Source organism: Lupinus angustifolius, chromosome LG12, assembly GCF_001865875.1.
Source record: "Lupinus angustifolius cultivar Tanjil chromosome LG12, LupAngTanjil_v1.0, whole genome shotgun sequence".
Classification (NCBI taxonomy): domain Eukaryota; kingdom Viridiplantae; phylum Streptophyta; class Magnoliopsida; order Fabales; family Fabaceae; genus Lupinus; species Lupinus angustifolius.
Window position 1 is genome coordinate 15,314,337 of NC_032020.1, and position 19,474 is coordinate 15,333,810.

Sequence of the window (19,474 nt, forward strand, 5' to 3'; positions counted from 1 at the left end):
TTTTTTTAGAGAACTAATTTAATAGTGTCTATATCTTTCAATCACGAATTAACTTTATGTAACTAGTTATGTATAGAAGGGACTGCTCCTCCAATATACATGATTCTAAACAAATCATATATGAATATAATATGTACATCATACATTTATATTATATAGTAAATAATAATTAAATATAGATGATAAATAATGTAATGATACAAGTAATTCTGTCCTAGAAAATATGCAAATCCATATGTCACTTTTATTAATTGGTCAAAAATATATTTTATTATTAAATTTTAAATTTAAATATATGTTTTTCAATCAAACATATTATCACATGAAATTACACAATAATGTAATCTAGCATGTTTATCCATATATAGATATGCTAGGATTAATTCTTTTAAACAAGAGGGTGCTCTATGTAATAAAGTTAAATACAAGGGGAGGTTATTGTAATTTTATAAAGAAGTTATCTGGCATCACTCATCAAAATCATCCCTTCCCCTCAACGGATAAAGAGAAAGACCCTTCAAACCAAAGAGCTCATTGTTGCGAGAGTGAGACAGAGAGAGATGGCAGCATTTTCATGCTCCTTGGCAACACTTCCCTCCCAAATGAGGAACCTTTCCCTCAATTATTCTTCTTCTTCTCCCTCTCCCATCTCCAATTCCCCTTCTCTCAGTTTCTCCAAAAACCTCTCCCACACTCTCTTATCCAAAGGTACCACTTTTCTCTATTTCCGTCCTTTCTCTTTAACCCTTTTCCTTTCATGAAACCTCTCTTTTACTTCATATTTTCAGCTGGGAATGTTCAAAATTTGATTTTGATCGAGTTTTCAATTATGGGTCCGTGTTGGTTTATTTTCACAGGTAGCGTGTCGTTGAGCACAGTGCAGAACCCAACGCAGCGTTTAAGGGTGGTTTGCGAAGTGACTACAAAAAAGGCTGACTCGGCAGTGAAGAGAGCTCGTTTGTCCGAGAAACGCCGCGTTTACAACAAAGCCCGCAAATCAGAGATAAGAACCCGTATGAGGAAGGTAGCCCACAAACTACACTAATTCCATAATTTTTTTTAATTGTTTTCAAATAATTTCTTTTAAATTGGAACTATTCTTTGGTATTACTTGAAATTGATGGCCAATTGTATATCTCATTCACCATAATTATACATGGATTGGATTGAAAATGAATGATGTTAATGTTAACTTGAGTTCACATAAATTATGTTAGTCAATTATATGTAGAGCAAGCAAGTTAGAGAGTACTTGCCCCTAGGCTATTAGTCAATTAAGATTCTAATGCATTTTAGATTAAATCAATGCTGAATAAATTTAATCACTTTACACATAAGCTCACTTTAGTGGAGAACCCTCCATCCTGTGCTGACAACTTAGTAAGTTCAGCATTTTCCATCCTGTGCTGGCAACATATTCGCACTTGAATTTTATGATGTGTAAAATTTTGTAAGTTTGAATTATCCTGTGACTGATTGATACGTCTATACCATAGTTACATGATTCACTCACTTACATATGTACTACATACTGAATTCACCGAACTGCGTACCATATCCGGGTTCGTTATAAATAAAGTCTTTTAATAATAATGTAAAAAGTGACAAATCGTGTGAACCACATAGTGCATATTGGTACCATGTACCAGGTAGCTATGGTGTAAACACAAACATGGTTCGTCTTGAACATGAGTCTGTAATAACACAAGTAATTGGAAAAACCATATTCTAGGCCCCAAATCTGTGAGGTTTATAATGTTTTCGCTAAAAATTGATGGACTTGACCGGGGTAGTGGAGTGCTGTGACTGTCTACGGGTTTGTTTTCTAGTACATTTCTGAATACTTTTTCTTTTCTAGAGTCTCAAAGTTTTTGCTTTGAACCAAATGTGGTGTTTCACTTGTACCTGTTTTGCGCTTTGACAGGATGTTAGCATAAAGTGAAAATGAATAATTATGCTTTTCTTGTTTTTTCTATCAACCTTTATGAATGTTCATGACTAGTTGAGTGTTTTGCTTTCATTGACAAGGATTATAATATACTTTTCTAGCATGTAAAATTAATATTAAGTGGTTACTGGTTACAGCAACAAATGGTTTTCAATGTCCCCGTCATCCATATTTTGTCAATTGTCACGACACTATACTTGGCAATAACATGTTGCATTCCTGTTTTTGTAATTCTCTTACATGTTGTAAGACTGTAGAGTTGAATTCATGATACTTATTTATTGAAGCAGAAGTGTAGGCATGATTGCACCTACTTCCCATCTATGGTTCCACAGTTCTGATGTGTAAGGAACAGTGTTCTTCTCGCTCCTGACAAGAAATCCTAATTGATGATGAGGAAATTATAGGGAGTGTTGTCAAATGATGATGACATGATGTAAAACAATACACTAATGCTCCTATTTATGATAACATTCTAGATTATGTATTGGTATAGTACAAACTCGGACCACTTCTAAAATAAAAAGAATCCTGATATTCCAACATATTTATTATTTTAAGTGCTTACATTGGGCACTTTCATACGGTAATATTTAGGTTTATTTAACATTGTGAGTCATGGCCATGGGTTGTATATCAAAGTGCAGCAGATGCTCTTGATCTTGCTCAGAGTGTAAAGTACTTGCGGAAGCTCATGTTAATCCCTCTTGCCATTCCACTAAAGAAATCCTTATCTGTACAACCAACTCAATTTCTAGTTTTATAATATTTGTTTGTAAGGGAATGGTTTAATATTCTTGTAATTAATGATCTGCAGGTTTTGGAAGCTCTGGAAGGGCTTAAAAAGAAACCCGAGGCACAAGCCGACGAAATCCTCTCTGTCGAGAAACTGATTGGAGAGGCATACTCAGTAATTGACAAAGCAGTGAAAGCGGGCACACTGCACAGGAACACTGGAGCCAATCGCAAGTCTCGGCTTGCCAGAAGAAAGAAGGCGGTAGAGATCCATCATGGCTGGTATACCCCGGTTCCTGAAGCCAGCAGTGTCTGAAACAAGCCTCTCATTCATCCCCTTGGGTTAAAATGAGGTGCCACAGAAGTTTTATGCAGAATTTTGTTGCTCTCTTCAAACATTATGTCTAGTCTTCTGTGTTAGTTCCAATTGGTTTAGTGTTCCATACTTAATCATGTAAAGCCATTGATTTTAATACCATTTCCTAATTTAGCCTTTATTTTAGTTCTTGATAGTACATGGCAATGTCTCATCCAACTAGGTGACTGTTCAAAACTTGATTTTTATTGCAATCCTGCTCATTATTGAAGTTGCCTACATAAGTGACTAGGAGTTGTCTGTAAAACGTGGCTAAAAAATAAGAATTTTGTGTTTTATAATCAACTATTTAGCTACAACTTGTACTGTGGCTTTGTTGATTTGGTCCCTCCCTCATATTCGTTCCGGATCAGTCCTTGATTATGGTATGCTAGAAACTCATCTAAGGGTTAGTTTGGGAGTTGGATTTTGGAGGGGAAGGAAGAGAAAGAGAAGGTTTGGTATCTTTTTTCCTGGAGAGATCGATAAGATATCCCGCCACAGAAGCTATGAAATACAATTGTGAGATGACTCTTAAGCCTTGCCTTCCAAAATCTAACTCCCAAACTAACCCTAATGGGTAAAATGTCAGTGATCGTGCGAGTTTAACTGCTTATATAGCATATGTGTGATGTAATTTTTCCTAGTAAGAATATCATTTTCCTTATTTATAAAGTAAATAAATTTCAAATGAAAAAAGGTTCCAAGTTAGAAATTATGCACCTTTGGATAATGGGTCAAAAATTAGCATCATGTATTTAAATACTGGGCTAATGATGCAAAGATCTCATGAATTAGGTGGGTTTTGAACCATATGATGCGATTCTCCAAATTTTGGGCCAAGAACCTCTACTTTATCTTTTTACTTAAAGAAGAATTGTGGAGAGCTCTACATTCTCTTTTCATTTTTGGTGGAGAATGACAGAAAAACAAGAAAAACAAAATGTGAAGCCCTCAAAATGAATGTCATGATGTATAAATTGATTGTACAAATAACATATCGAAAATGTAATAAATGTCCTCTTTTGTGTTATTTGAAATTGGCACTTGAAAGTAAATAAGCAAATCAAATGAAACGGATTAAGATCAATAATTTTAAATTGAGAATCTTCCTTAATGTTAGAAATAAAAATCATGGACCAAGTATCTAAAAATATGTCTTCACTTTAGAATATACTCTGTCTAGTTCTTGCTATAAGAAATCGTCTTAAAAATTCTTATAATCATTTTTATAAGACACTTTATGTTTTATATTTAACATTTTTTCTCTCTTATTTGCTTCTATTAAAACTTTGATTATTTATAATTTTCTGTTGTTCTTGTTGTCGATAAGATTATTAATTAAGGAGCCATGTTAAATGAGTATAAGATTGTAATCTTATATTATTTAAAAATAAATAAAGAAACCATTTTTATTTGTGTTACATAAAATTTAGTTAGAGATGTCTTATAATTAGAATGAGATAGTAGATTATAATAACTCATCACATTAAAAGGATCGATCACTCTCAATCTCATGAGCAAGTAGAATGGTTTACACAATTCAATGGTAGTTGAAACTAGTGACACCATCAAATGCTTATTTACACTAATCTTTAAAAAAACCATATAGTTTATTGATTAGCTGACAAAGATTGTGAATATGCATTTTGGAATGCAAATATAATAGCCCCCCACTAGTGACACCATCAAATGCTTATTTACACTAATCTTTAAAAAACCATATAATTTATGGATTAGCTGATAAAGATTGTGAATATGTTAAAATGGTAGGAGTTATGCTTAAAATATTCTTGATGAAATAAGAAAGATGAAAAAGAGAATATTATTTATTGAATATTGAATAGATTGAAAAACAAAATTACATTGAATCCTCTATATAAAGGATAGAAAAACTAATTATCTTAACCAAATTAACTAACCAACTAACAAAAATTTAACTATTTTAACATTCTCCCGCAAGTTGGAATGTATTAAGCATTCCAAGCTTGAAATAATTGTGTTGAACACAATGATATACTCTAATATCTCCTCTTACTTGTGAGTGAATATTCATCTCCCAGTCTTGGAATCTGAATGTGAAGCAACACTGACGCTTGACCACCGTAGGCAAATTTCATCCAAAGCTTAACCATCTATTTTGACAGAAGCTTAACCAACCAAACCAACCATAATAAATGAAAAAGAGAAAATAAAATGGACTTTAATCTTGATCCCAATGTATTGCTTTAAAGAAGAAAAAGTATACACTTTAACAATGTTGTGTGTTTAATGAGAGATGGTAAATAAAATATAGTACTATAGACAAGAAATAATTGTGGGTAGCGGATGAAGAATAAGAAGAAAAAGATGTGAAGTGATCAAGAATCTCAAGAACTCTGAAAGATCTCAGGGGAACTTGCATATTGCTTAATAATATTCATATACCAATATAACCACTTCGATAAACATAATTGAATGAAACTTTTCTCACCCTTCTTTGCTTCTGAGTGTTGTTACTTGTTAAGCAAGAAGATGGTGGAAACTTTTGAGAAGAAGATATGCACTAATCTTTTATTACTTTGCAAGAAATAAAATGAACATGTCTCTTTAATTAGTAAACAACACAAAGGTCCATACAAAACTGTTGGCATGAATTTTCTTGGGAATCTTGAAATGGAAGAACGCTTGATATAGAAATGGCACAATCATCAAGTGCCTCAACCAGGGACTCTAGATGATCAAAGAAAATGGTGATGAGATTGTTGTAACTCTAGTAGACGCTCTCCATTCTTGCTCCCTATAATAAGCTGAGATGAAAGTTCTTCATAGAAGCATAAACGCGGAAGCTAACAAAAGATTAATTACGTTATACTATGTTAAAATGGTAGGAGTCATGCTTGGAATCTTCTTGATGAAACAAGAAAGATGAAAAAAAGAACATTATTCATTGAATATTAAATAGATTGAAAAGTAAAATTATAATGAATCTTTTATATAAAGGATAAAAAAACTAACTATCATAACCAAATTAACTAACCAACTAACAAAAGTTTAACTATTTTAACCGAATATGCATTTTTGAATGCAAATATAATAGGCCCCCACTGGTGACACCATCAAATGCTTATTTACACTAATCTATGGGATGTTTCTAAATCCCTTTTTTATAATTTAGGGGGAAGTTATATAGATGATTTCTTAATTTCAATCCCTTGGGTAAGGGTAAAAATCAACTTTTTAAAAGATATTTTGGGGAACAATTTATTACCCTTTCAAATTTCAAACGTGAGAAAAAAATATACATATTGACAGTGTAAGAATTTTTTATATTAGTAATATATCATCTATTATTCATTTCAAATCATTATTAACTTTAAAAAATATCCAAATAAAAGATGGATAATACACAGACTATATATATATATATATATATATTTTTAGATTTTAGTTATTTAACGAAAACTTTTAAAATTAATAATATCAATTCAAGAGTTAAAGATGTAAGAAGTGTTACATATAAACTCAGTAAAGACTAAAGATTTAAGAAAATTAATTAAATATAGAACTGGAAAAGAAAAGATAAAAATAAGAATAATGTTTAGTAATATTTTGAAAAGAATAAAAATAATATTTGGAAATTTATGATGCTCAGTAATGGAGGAATTACAAAAGGGTAATTTTAAAATGTAAAAAATTATATCATGGTAGTTATTTAAAGTTTTGACTTTATATATATTAGTGTGTCAATAGACACTTCATGTCTGCCGACTCGTATTCTTATTTTATGATATTAAGTATTAATTTTGCATTTTTTATTTTAGAGAATTAGAATGTTTTTTATTAGATGTGTGAGATGTCTTAATTATAGTTATCTAGGATTATATAATTTTCCTTTAGAGATAAAAAATTTAAGGACAAAATAGAAAAATAGAACTACGATGATAGTTATTTTAAGTTTTGACTTTATATATAACATAGATATAGACGATTTTAATTAGAAATAAAAAAGTTAAAGACAAAATAGAAAAATGGAACTATGATGATAATTATTTTAAGTTTTGATTTTGTATATAGTATAAATATAGGTATAATATGGATATAGATATAATATACATAATACCTTAGCTTGACACTTGGTTAGGAATCTCAACATATTGAAATGTAATATGGCATGGAGCGGATCTACTTTGGATATCTTTTTCATTTAACATGCAAATTGTTGCAGCAAAATAGATATTTTTCTTTAAAAATCAATTATAAATTATTCTACATTATAAAAATTTATAAATGTCTTAAAATATCATTTATGATTTTTGTTGATTTCATACAGATATCTTTGTACTGCGGTAATACCATTTATGATTGATATAGTGTAAAAGATAAATCTTACCGAGATACAGCATTCCTCAATTAAAAATCAATACTCAGCAGGGCAGGCTATTGAGAAATAACAAGTTAAATAGAACTATATATTAACCCACGGATCATATATGTTATATTGAGTAAGGATCTTCTTATATATAAAAAACAATCAAAAGATAATATACTATGAAATAATATTTTCATTATTAAAAAATTGATAAGAATTATTGTTCGGTTATATTTGTCTATTTTTACTTACCTCTCTAACATTCCACAAGAAGAGAATTCAAAGAGCAGCGTGCATATAATGATTGCATCCTTCCAGCAGATGCCGATAAAAGCTGTCTCAGCTGACTCCACTCCACAATCAAACGACATCTACCTTTGACATGCAACCCTCTTCCCTTGTTTCCTAACCAAGTGTTACCCCTCTCCACGTGTCACCACTTCCCTTCTACTTAAATAAAACCTCATACTATCACCACTTCACTACTCACTAGTACTATAGTAGTAACACTACAATATACCCAAAATCGTTCTCTATCTCTAACAAAGTAACACACTTAGCTTCACTTGTATAATTCTCTTCCATGGCTGAGCCACAATATGACTACTACCATCAACGAAAGAACACTCCTTCTACTTCAAAGATTCTAGCAATCTCCACTATTGTTCCTTTCGGAGCTTCTCTCCTCATCCTTGCTTTCTTATCCCTCACCGTCACCGTTATAGGACTTGCTGTCGCCACACCACTACTTGTGTTCTTTAGTCCTATTTTGGTACCCGCAGCCCTTCTCATCGGTTTCGCAGTCGCTGGGTTTTTGGCATCTGGTGCATGCGGCATCACCTCGCTCTCTTCGTTTGCTTGGATGGCCAGTTATCTCCGCCACTCACGGTTGCCGGAACAGCTGCAGTGTGCGAAGGACCGCGCGCAGGAGACATTGGGTGACTTGGCCCAGAGAACTAAGGAAGCTGCCGAAAGTGGAATAAGTAAGGCCCAGGAAATGACCCAAAGTACGGCCCATGAAGTAGGAAAAGCCCAAGAAGGAAACCGAACATCATCATGAGTTGTTATGCTATATCATCACCATGAAAAATTGGTCTCTAGATGGAGAATTATTAGGTGGTGGAAATGGTCTCAGTCTCTCCCATGTTTAGTTATATATCTATTTTATATTTTCTTGTAAGTTGTAAAATGAATAATGAATGATCACTAATGAGAGTCTGGATCTTTTCTGAACCACGTGATAATTTTTCCTTGTGAGAGTTTGGATCTTTTCTGAAGCCTGTTTTCTTTGTGGAGTGTGAAGTGTTTAGGAACTTTATTGTAACGTTCTATGAAAAAAATGGCGCTTAAACTATATATATGTAAATGTATGGTTACGCTGTAAGATTAAAAGCAGGCTATTTCTGAGAATAAAATATATATATATATATGCAAACATGAGTGCCTCTATTATGCCAATAGCAACTATAAGATGTTGGAATCGTTTCATGGTTATATCAGTTCAGTTTCTAGAGTTTCAAACAAGAACCAAAGACACCAATTCATGTTTATTGTTAGAAGTTGTCCGGTCGCGCTGCACTAGTAACATTTACGTAAAACACATCTCTTATGCATGGATCAGTGAAAGAATTGCATTACTGCTTTTGCAAACACAGAACATATCCGAACTAAAACTTTTGTTATAATTTATAAAACATTAGTGACGAGTTTGAATTCTCATATCTGCATAGCAGATAGTCTATTTATAAAAAGGTTAAAATTTTCATCAGTATCTAGCATGCTAACTCTAACATATCTTTGGCTCACTCCAAAGTGCTTCCCACCTCTTGATAGGATCCTGTGTTCTCCAAGGAAGCTTTGACAATCCTCTATATCTTTCTCACACTTCATCCACGCAAAAGCTACAACATATATATATTATAAAAGTGATTTAAAATTTCACATGAAAATTTACTTGTGGGTATGTGAAACTGGTGCACCTAATATATTAGTTATTACCTGGTAGATTCTCTGTCTCTTTATTGAAAAAGGTGCAGAATTCAGGAGGAAAATTGGGTAAAGTAAACAAACCATTGGCCTCAACTGATGCTCTTAGCTGCTTCCACCTTTGTTCCATGATCTCATAGCTGTACTTGAAGAATGATAGCTCTTGTGATTTTTCTTGTTCGGTACTATCTGATACTAGCTTTAGAACCTTAGCAGCTCTGAGTTGAGAATCCTTTGAGACACCAATTGTATTTAGCTCAATGAATTTTGTCATTCCTTTTGCTACCTCTTGATCCTTGACAAGAGCCCAACTACAAAGTATAAAGTGAAAATTTCAAGAAATGAATGTGAAGCATGAAGTTTGAGTTTAATTTTGAAATATGATAATGTAATAATATTATTCAGTCATGTGTACATTACTAAATACTTAACTTCTAAGGTATTTATTATCATCATCAAATATTTCTAATGATAAATGGCTTAATGATATGATAACACATGACAATTATGGAAAACTCTTTTAACCTTATATCATAAAATGGTTGAAGTTGTTATTTTTTGTCTAAAATTTCACTCAACCCATATCTTCTTTAACATTAGAAAAATGATTTTCTCATCCTCTTTTTCTTGACACCCCTTTGAAAAATGCTTTTGCTTTGGAAAGTGGAAACAATAATGAACAGATCAATTATTATAATAAAGGTGTAAAAAAGAATAGGGATTCTGTCTAATAGTACTTTAAATTCATTTTGTTTTCAACATCAAAACTTTTATTTCATTATACTTGAAAGAATAAATATATCATTAGATGTTAGATTTGATTTTATTTTTGAACATCCTAGTGGAGAGGATCTTTACTGGTAAAAAGAGTTCAACAATACTGTTAGGCTAGACATTATGGGTGCATATCTGTTGTCCTACGGTTTGCATCACTTCATGTACCATAAACTTGTGATTCATATATTATAAAAGTGATTTAAAATTTCACATGAAAATTTACTTGTGGGTATGTGAAACTGGTGCACCTAATATATTAGTTATTACCTGGTAGATTCTCTGTCTCTTTATTGAAAAAGGTGCAGAATTCAGGAGGAAAATTGGGTAAAGTAAACAAACCATTGGCCTCAACTGATGCTCTTAGCTGCTTCCACCTTTGTTCCATGATCTCATAGCTGTACTTGAAGAATGATAGCTCTTGTGATTTTTCTTGTTCGGTACTATCTGATACTAGCTTTAGAACCTTAGCAGCTCTGAGTTGAGAATCCTTTGAGACACCAATTGTATTTAGCTCAATGAATTTTGTCATTCCTTTTGCTACCTCTTGATCCTTGACAAGAGCCCAACTACAAAGTATAAAGTGAAAATTTCAAGAAATGAATGTGAAGCATGAAGTTTGAGTTTAATTTTGAAATATGATAATGTAATAATATTATTCAGTCATGTGTACATTACTAAATACTTAACTTCTAAGGTATTTATTATCATCATCAAATATTTCTAATGATAAATGGCTTAATGATATGATAACACATGACAATTATGGAAAACTCTTTTAACCTTATATCATAAAATGGTTGAAGTTGTTATTTTTTGTCTAAAATTTCACTCAACCCATATCTTCTTTAACATTAGAAAAATGATTTTCTCATCCTCTTTTTCTTGACACCCCTTTGAAAAATGCTTTTGCTTTGGAAAGTGGAAACAATAATGAACAGATCAATTATTATAATAAAGGTGTAAAAAAGAATAGGGATTCTGTCTAATAGTACTTTAAATTCATTTTGTTTTCAACATCAAAACTTTTATTTCATTATACTTGAAAGAATAAATATATCATTAGATGTTAGATTTGATTTTATTTTTGAACATCCTAGTGGAGAGGATCTTTACTGGTAAAAAGAGTTCAACAATACTGTTAGGCTAGACATTATGGGTGCATATCTGTTGTCCTACGGTTTGCATCACTTCATGTACCATAAACTTGTGATTCGTCAGAAAAAATATATTTAAGTTAAAATTTAATTATTAAGTATTTTTCTGACCAATCACAAGCTCATTACACATGGAGTGACCACAAACTGTGAGACAACAAATGTGCTTAACACATTATTAAGTTTGTGGTCGATATATAAGGACCACTCCACATAAATAATTGAGGGGGCAGAGTATTATTAACTGCTTACCCTATACGCATTCCTGCATGACCAGTGCTTTTGGAGACAGTGAAAAGCGTAATATCATGATCTGAAGTGGTTGAAATTGGAGTGTAATGTGGCCAGTAATAGGCAAGATCATGAATCAATATTCCATCGCTCCGGTTCACCACTGGTTGCCTTGTATGTCCATCAGGGTTATTGGGTGATGTTACCAACTCAATGTAGGGACCATCTTTGTCAAAACTCTTAGCATCACCACCCCATTTGTATAAGCCTGATTTCTGAAAATCTGTCATTGATGGATAGGACTGAAAGTATAATTTTTGAGTCAATTCAATGTTAAACCAAAATTAAGATACCAAACTAAAAACAGGTAAGAGCTTCTTTGCAATCTTGAACACAATTAAAATTATTAGATGTGTCATGATAAAGTAAGCTATGCAAATGAAAGTTGTTGTAGCCTTTCTTACAAACCTTTGCATCAAAATTCTCAAAGTGTGCATTGTTGATCTATTTCTAAGTAATTATGCGAGATAAACCTTATCCCCCTTTCTTTTTTATGAAATGAAAGAATGACCATATAGTTTGGTAAGTAAATCTTCGTCAGAATTCAATCACTAAGTATCCGTTTGCGAGTTGATTCAATCACAAGTGTGTTCCATTGCTCTAATGTCTCCTTTTTCCCTTACTTCTCATATAAAACTCAAATCGGAAACAAATTCTAACAGTCTCGAAGCTAAATTCTACTATCAGCTAAACACATGTGACTGTAGGTAGACCATAAGTGGTCATGTGATCAGTTACAGACATTAAAGAGAGGAACATATTAAAGAAGACCAAGGATAAGGACTAAAAGAGAAGGCATAAAATTGATTATGGAATGCCAATACATAAGAAATTCATGGACAATTTGCTTGGGACAATTATTATATGCCTCTTTTAGAACGTTACCAAATTTTGCACTATCTTTTTAGTTTTGATAATAAATCTCAAAAACAAAGGTAGGAAAGTCTTTGCCCATCGTGTTACACAGTCATCTGAAATATTCTACAGCATAAGAGATACCTACTTATAGTTATTTACTATTGATTATAGCTATGTGCCATAAAAACTATTAACTATAAGTACACATCAAATTTAATAACATGTAAAACCACTTTGACAAATTAGGTAACGAGCACATGCAAAAATTCCTTTATACCAAAGAAATTCAATATAGAGAAATACTAGAGGATATAGAACGAATCTAATAATCTCCATAACTACATATATAGATATAATGCTTTTTGAGCTATAGAAATCCTTTCTTGGTATTACTTTGATTAATGAGCATAAAGAAGTATCAAATTCTGTCAAATAATAAGTTGATTCATTTTGAAATATATTTTGTTATTTTCAGTTAATATACAATCATTTTCTTGCTCTTTGATTTCTAATAATTCATGAATTGTTACCGAGTAATAAGGCGAGGCCGATAGGACATTGATAGGTTCAGGTGCATCAGGTGGAGATAGAGCATAAAAAGCAGCCAGAATGAGCTGAGAGGAACCAGTGCCAACAACAATATAGCGACCTTTTGTAACTGCATTACCTACCACATTGTGCAACCTCACTACTTCCTTTGCAAATTCAGGTTCTAGAAACCAGCAAATATTTGTTATATCAGAAAAATAGCTTATGGATTGCCACCCTGGAATTGTTATTGTGGTTTTGTCACCCATTTTTCTCCAGAACTTTTCATACATTTTAGGATCTCCGCTGCGTAACACCAACATTGAAAATCAGCATATTGAATTAATTAAACATGAACTCAGAATTGGAAACCAGATCATCACTAATTAAAAATTCATGGATGTGAAGGAAAAGTATACTTCAACTTCATAAAAAGTACTACTAACGTTTCTAGAATTAAATATTAGATCTTTCTATTTACTTGTAAATTATAATGACTATTTTTCCCCCACTTTTTATGCCTAGATAACAATATTCAATAAGAAACAATCAAATTCGAATTCTGGCTTGCAGAAAAGTAAACATGTAACCCTCAACCTGATATAATGATCATTTTTATTAAAGCAAGTTTAATCCTCCACCGAATAATAAAAACAACAAACCAATGCTATATCTTGCTAGTTATATAAGTAAAGTTACATTATTGTACAATCTATTTATTCTATTGACCATGTAGCATGTTGTATGTGTAATGCCTCCATTTAAAGTGCCTAATATAAACGACCCATGTAAAATATAGACCACTAGACCTAACCATGTAGCATGATCTGAATTTTGAATTCTAAAAACGTGGCCCTATGGATGGCCTAAAACAATCTTTTCTTTGCCCATACAAAAAGTATGAGCATAACAGTGTAACTGTGGAACTACAGTGGAAAAATGAAGTTGGTCAACTTGAAGAAGTACCGTTGAGTTATTAAAGACTATATTAAAAAAAAGGAAATGGGAAAAGAAGTGAAAAGAAAAAAATAAATAAGGCATAAGTTCTTATTGAAAATATTATATTTACACCGTAGCCAACACTTCTACACACTTTTAGAGTTTAAAAACAAAGTGTCGATACTATTTAAAAATGTAGCAAAAACGTCACACTATAATTCTACATTCCAAAGAATATTATTTTTCCCTTGGTCATTGAAACTGTAATTGAAACCAATAATTAACGGAGCCTACCTAGATTGTGATGTGTTATGTTATGTAAGAAGGGGGAAGGATTTTTCCTTAATATCTAGCAGGTCCAAGATCTATATTAGCCCAACAATGATAAGATAGAATGATAGATTGATAGGTAGGTCGATGATTGCATTTACGCTTTACATCAGATCAATGAAATGTGGCATGCTAAGCTAAAGAAAGGCAAAGGCAAGATACCTTAGGCATGGACTTCCATTTATATAGGGCCCACAAAGTAGGTCATCCGAACGACCCATATCGAAAAGGAAAAGGAACAAAATTATTTATATAAAGGAGATTATAATAGGAAACATTTGAGTGATTTACAATTGGGGCAGCCAAAAGTACTAAAGATCTATGGCCACAACACAAGGCGCACTTCGTAACTAACAAGTCTTACTTCATAGCAAAGGCCACCCAAAAGGGTCTCCTCATGCACATGGCCCCCACCAACTTCCTTGCTAATACCTTTGTTTTTTTCCAGAACTTGAGTAGTGGAATATGGGAAAAAGGAGAATATTTTTTATTTTTTATTTTTTAATTAAAAAACTTTAAATCATAATCATTAAAACTTTTTCCATCACATTTCACAATTTTCACCGAATACTAGACTTTTGAATATAGGAGATACTCATCTTTTTGAAATATTGCTACGCCTTGTACTCTTATAAACCCCAGTATATAATCTCTAGGTCTTTAGCAGTTTGAGGTAATAATATTGTAGGTTTGGTTCAGTGTCCACAACAATTAAGAATCGTCTATGGTGCAACGTTAGCCTCTCTTCTACGGCACAGGCTATAAGATAGTATACTAGTATATAGGGTCTAATGCTGCAAAAATATCAACAAGTGGTATGATGTTTTAATCCGTTTTTGTTATGATTGCAAAATATATATATACTATTAGTATAAAAATTTATATCTAATTAGTAAATAATCTATTATTTATTTGTATTTTTTAATAATTTATAATAATTAAAAATAAATGCTACAATAATAATGTATAAAGGTTAACTAATTAAAAATATTACATGAATCACTCGAGCTATTCCTCAACCTATATCTGGCTTAGTTCAAGTCTACATAATAAACTTTTTTTTCTGCTTGAGCTAAAATTAAGCAGACTGAAAGTTTCTTCAGAGGGAATCTTATTGGGTGAGTGTTATCATGTTCCCATTATTATAAACCAAAACTAATGTTACTGAAACTATCAATCACCTGTTCTTATTTTAATCTATCAATCGAATTTGTGTTTAACGCACAAATTGTCATTAATTTAATAGAAAGTGCCAATAAATAATTTGATGAGTTGTCTTACGACAAATAATATTAAAATTGTTCTAAAATCAAAGGACTTAAAAGTTAAAATTGTCATAGTTTAATTATCAAAACATTATTATAATTTGAATGACCCTATTTTATTTCTCTCACAATCCCAACCGACTCCCACAATCCCACCTTCCAACTTGGGAACTATGATGAGAAAACACCATATGATATTATCATTAAACACGATGGGTGGTGTGCCCCGCTAAGTACTTTCGCATAAGAAAGAACTAAAAAAAACATGAGTTTCTGAGAAAATCAGGTAAATCTCACTAGCTATAATTAAGTACGATAAAAATTTTATTATACCAAACCCACCATACAGGGAAAAAGTAAAACCACAATAATTATTCGAGACATAAAAAAATCAATTTGAATTATAAATTTAATTAATAATATATGTTTTGTTAACAAGTACCCTAAACATCGTTTTTTGTTTACTGGGAAGACTAATTCATTGAATGTGGATACACTTTGTATGTGATCTCTTTCGATCGAAGTGTAGTTTTTCCTATGGAACCTCTGCAATTATCCCAACACCTTTTCAGTCTAAAACTTTGGTGTGAGAGATTTACAACAATCAGTCTTCATCTCACTAATTAGGATTAACTATTTTTCGTTAGAGATTTGATAAAATTTTATATTAGTTGTCAGCTGTCGACTACTTGACATAACTTTTATCTTTATCGAGACTTAGAACAGATTATATATAATATCAAGCACATAAGTATATTTTTATTTTAAATTTATTTAAGATATTAAATACATCATTATCCATTATAAAATCCTTGAGTAATGTTTTTAGAAAATCCATACAGAAACTCCATTTTTAATTACTAAAGTCAAAATATATAGTACAATCAATTCTGTTTTTTTTTTTTTGTGAGAACAGTTTTATATACTGATTACTGAATATATGTCTGACAATTTTAAAAGGAAAACACGTTGGAGACGATGACTTGTCCCTGTCTTTTCCAGGAACTAGAGCAGGAAGCAAAGCACGGCATGAAAGATCAAAGACGTAAGCCCTTTGGGCCCTAGTTTAAAACAGAGATGGCAGTTCAAACAAATAACAAAAAAATAAAAATAAATAAGAGTTTTTTCTTGAAAAATTAATATATTGACATCAACTTAGTCTTATTAATTCATGTGCTAATGTTACTGGTAAATTAACTCTCCAACCACCACACAAAAATGACAATCATACCAAAATTAAAAGGAATTCTCAAAAGGGGTTGTCGATGATATACCAAGAATCTTAAAAAAAATATTGTTCACCCAAACTACATTAAATTTAATGCATATATTATTTGACAGCATAATATATGAATGAATGAATAAAAAGATTATGAATGAGACTAGCTTGCACTTACTGATCGAGATTGACGATTCTATCCCTGTCTTCTGGATGATCAGAACAAGTAGAAGAATTGGCTAAAGTTGAAGTAGAAAGACGCAAATGGTGTATAATAGGCACTTCCCTTCTGGATTTAGCATCATATTCAGACGTCGTCGTTTTCTTCAGCCCCATATACTTGCTTGGGTTATCTTCATTATCATAAACAATTCTTAGTATCAAGCTTACGTTTAAAGCCAGTGATACAACAAGGAAGTGTCTCATAGAAAACATGGTTGGAAACTTAGACATCAAAAAACAGAACAACACACAGAGTTGAGTTTGTGTATGTGTTGTGTGTGTTTTATACTGTTTCTGAGAATATGAGGGCTGAAACTGAAAGGTTCAAAGAAAAAGCAGAATCTAGTAATTTGAAGAAAATGAGTGGTTTGTGGAGGGATAGTTAAGAAGAAAGAAGAAAGAAGGAAAGAGAAGATGGTATGTGAGACACGAGATTATCACAGTAATCAAAAAATAGAGTTAGCTTTGCAAGGAAAATCACAGCTTTCCAATGCTAGCTAGATCTTGAAAATAGTAAAGCTATATATATATTACTTATCATGGACTGACTCACTGTGTCTCGTTTCATCGTTTGTGTGCAGAAACATTTCTCTATTAATATATATTATTAATATATATTATTAATATATATGGTTCATGTTGATGAATTAAGTGTGGGTTGACGTAAGGCTTTCTTAGATAAAGTAAAACTAAAAAGTTTGAAATAAACAATATTTATTAAGAAATAATTATATACTCAAATATAATTAGTTTCTTAATCATAATATACAAAAATGGTATTATTGAAGAAATAGCAAAAGATTTTTGCAAAATTGCAGGTTAATATGTGTGAATATTGATTAAGGAATAAAAAATAAAATTAATCTTCTAAAATTAAGTTCAACATTTTGTAAAATATGAAAATATCATATATATTTTAATTTAATGTTTCAATTTTCTATTCCCTAAATAATATTTTAAAGGTGATTGTTAACCTTCTCTAGAATAAAAAATGCTCTTCAGAGTTCTTGCACTGTCAATCACCTATTTTTCTATTCATTTTTTAATCATATTAATGAAAGCACTTTCTAACATATTATTCATTAAATATGGCTTTTTATTATTATACATTATTTTTCTACTTTCCTATAAATTAGTCAATGATAATTTTAATAATAGATTAATATTTATGCATAAGAGATTTTTTATAGTGACAGTGGATCATCCACATCAATAGTGAATGATTGATAATATAAAAGGCTAATATTATTACTGCAAAAATATTAAACACATTTTAGAGTATTAATATAATTTTTAATAAATTTAAAGTTTACTACAATTATTATATTTTTTTTTAATTGATTATAGATGTTTTAGAAATAGGGAGACGAAAATTATTCAATTCCATTATGTGTATATATAAGAAAACTTATATTTAATTTTTACTTATTTTATAGATTCTCAATATAAATGTTTCACTAAAATACTTGAAAAAAACAATTGGACATCGATATGTAATTTTGGTATCCATAAAAACATTTTCCTTTAAATTTTGAAACGAATAGGAGATTTAAGAAAATGTATCGTTCACACAAAATTAAACTAATGTTAGTTTTATATATTCGGAGGAAATACATAAACGTCAATCTTTATTCATTTTTTTATATTAAAGACAATCCTTGTAAATTTTACATGCAAATGTTGGTAGAATAAATAAATTATTAAATCGTACCCTACTCAGTTTTACTTTTGTTGGGAGTTTGTATTTTCAACTATTTAGATTATGTTCGTATTATTTCTCTAATAGTAAATTTATTATTATCATTTACATATATTCAATTTTTAAATGTTTAGTGCCACGTATTGAATATTTATAATACGCATTAGATATATATAAGATTGAAATAAGGGTATAATACCTTTTATAAATATTTATACATAATTACTATATCATACACTAACGATTAATGTTGACGGAAGTTGTAACATGCAGAAACAAGTAGATGGGAGGTGGAAGTGTTGTGCGAGACCATGATAGCAATTGGATTTCGGGCTTTTCTGATAACTTTGGTACCGACATACCAATTTTAGTAGAACTGAATGCAATGGAGCATGACTTCAGTCTAGCTTGGAACATGGGACTTCGTCATGTTATTCTAGAGAGTTTGAGGCAATTTATATACTCTCAAAAGGTTTGGATGTTCGTTTTGAAAGGATTGTCGAGGTTGTGTAAGATATTCGTCGCTTGCTCACGAAGGACTGCGTTTGTGGAATTGCACCATATTTGGTGAGAGAACAACATGCTTCCTGACTTATATCCAAGATTAGTCAAACTAATATTTGTAATGTTAGACATTGAGACTCTATCCTTATAGATGGGGTTCATATCTTTCATATGTACAAATTATCTTTGTTGTAGTTTGTTCTTTTTTTCTTCTTCTGATGTACCAAAAAAGTATATCATACACGATTAATTTGTATTTTTTTGACGAGTTAATGATAATCATATATAAATGGTTTATGATACAATGATAATG

At 31.2% G+C, this 19,474-nt stretch overlaps 3 protein-coding genes across 4 annotated transcripts; 2 read left to right on the top strand and 1 right to left on the bottom strand.

Annotated features, from left to right (window-relative positions):
• LOC109362515 (30S ribosomal protein S20, chloroplastic-like) lies at nt 488–3,185 on the top strand. The gene is made up of 3 exons (XM_019608348.1): nt 488–708; nt 858–1,024; nt 2,766–3,185. The coding sequence occupies exons 1-3, from the start codon at nt 561–563 to the stop codon at nt 2,997–2,999; spliced, it is 549 nt and encodes a 182-aa protein (XP_019463893.1). The 5' UTR covers nt 488–560; the 3' UTR covers nt 3,000–3,185.
• Nucleotides 7,871–8,740, top strand: LOC109362516 (oleosin S1-2-like). Its single transcript, XM_019608349.1, has one exon. The coding sequence runs from the start codon at nt 7,973–7,975 to the stop codon at nt 8,447–8,449; it is 477 nt and encodes a 158-aa protein (XP_019463894.1). The 5' UTR covers nt 7,871–7,972; the 3' UTR covers nt 8,450–8,740.
• Nucleotides 9,049–17,530, bottom strand: LOC109362513 (tryptophan aminotransferase-related protein 2-like). 2 transcript variants are annotated; one of them, XM_019608346.1, is made up of 6 exons: nt 17,314–17,530; nt 16,915–17,201; nt 12,986–13,289; nt 11,559–11,839; nt 10,420–10,718; nt 9,049–9,290 (listed from the first exon to the last, which is right to left on the bottom strand). In XM_019608346.1, the coding sequence occupies exons 2-6, from the start codon at nt 17,187–17,189 to the stop codon at nt 9,106–9,108; spliced, it is 1,344 nt and encodes a 447-aa protein (XP_019463891.1). In that variant the 5' UTR covers nt 17,190–17,201; nt 17,314–17,530; the 3' UTR covers nt 9,049–9,105. The 2 variants fall into 2 exon arrangements, with proteins under 2 accessions (XP_019463891.1, XP_019463890.1); XM_019608345.1 differs by having other exon boundaries at nt 16,915–17,530.

What these genes read in the sequence shown, in the direction of transcription:
- LOC109362515 (XM_019608348.1), top strand. Translation starts at nt 561, where the DNA reads ATGGCAGCATTTTCATGCTCCTTGGCAACACTTCCCTCCCAAATGAGG. An exon ending in CCACACTCTCTTATCCAAAG is followed by an intron (nt 709 to 857) that starts GTACCACTTTTC and finishes TTATTTTCACAG; the next exon opens with GTAGCGTGTCGTTGAGCACA. An exon ending in TAAGAACCCGTATGAGGAAG is followed by an intron (nt 1,025 to 2,765) that starts GTAGCCCACAAA and finishes AATGATCTGCAG; the next exon opens with GTTTTGGAAGCTCTGGAAGG.
- LOC109362516 (XM_019608349.1), top strand. Translation starts at nt 7,973, where the DNA reads ATGGCTGAGCCACAATATGACTACTACCATCAACGAAAGAACACTCCT.
- LOC109362513 (XM_019608346.1), bottom strand. Translation starts at nt 17,189, where the DNA reads ATGTCTAAGTTTCCAACCATGTTTTCTATGAGACACTTCCTTGTTGTA. An exon ending in AGAATCGTCAATCTCGATCA is followed by an intron (nt 13,290 to 16,914) that starts GTAAGTGCAAGC and finishes GGTGTTACGCAG; the next exon opens with CGGAGATCCTAAAATGTATG. An exon ending in CGGCCTCGCCTTATTACTCG is followed by an intron (nt 11,840 to 12,985) that starts GTAACAATTCAT and finishes TTATACTTTCAG; the next exon opens with TCCTATCCATCAATGACAGA.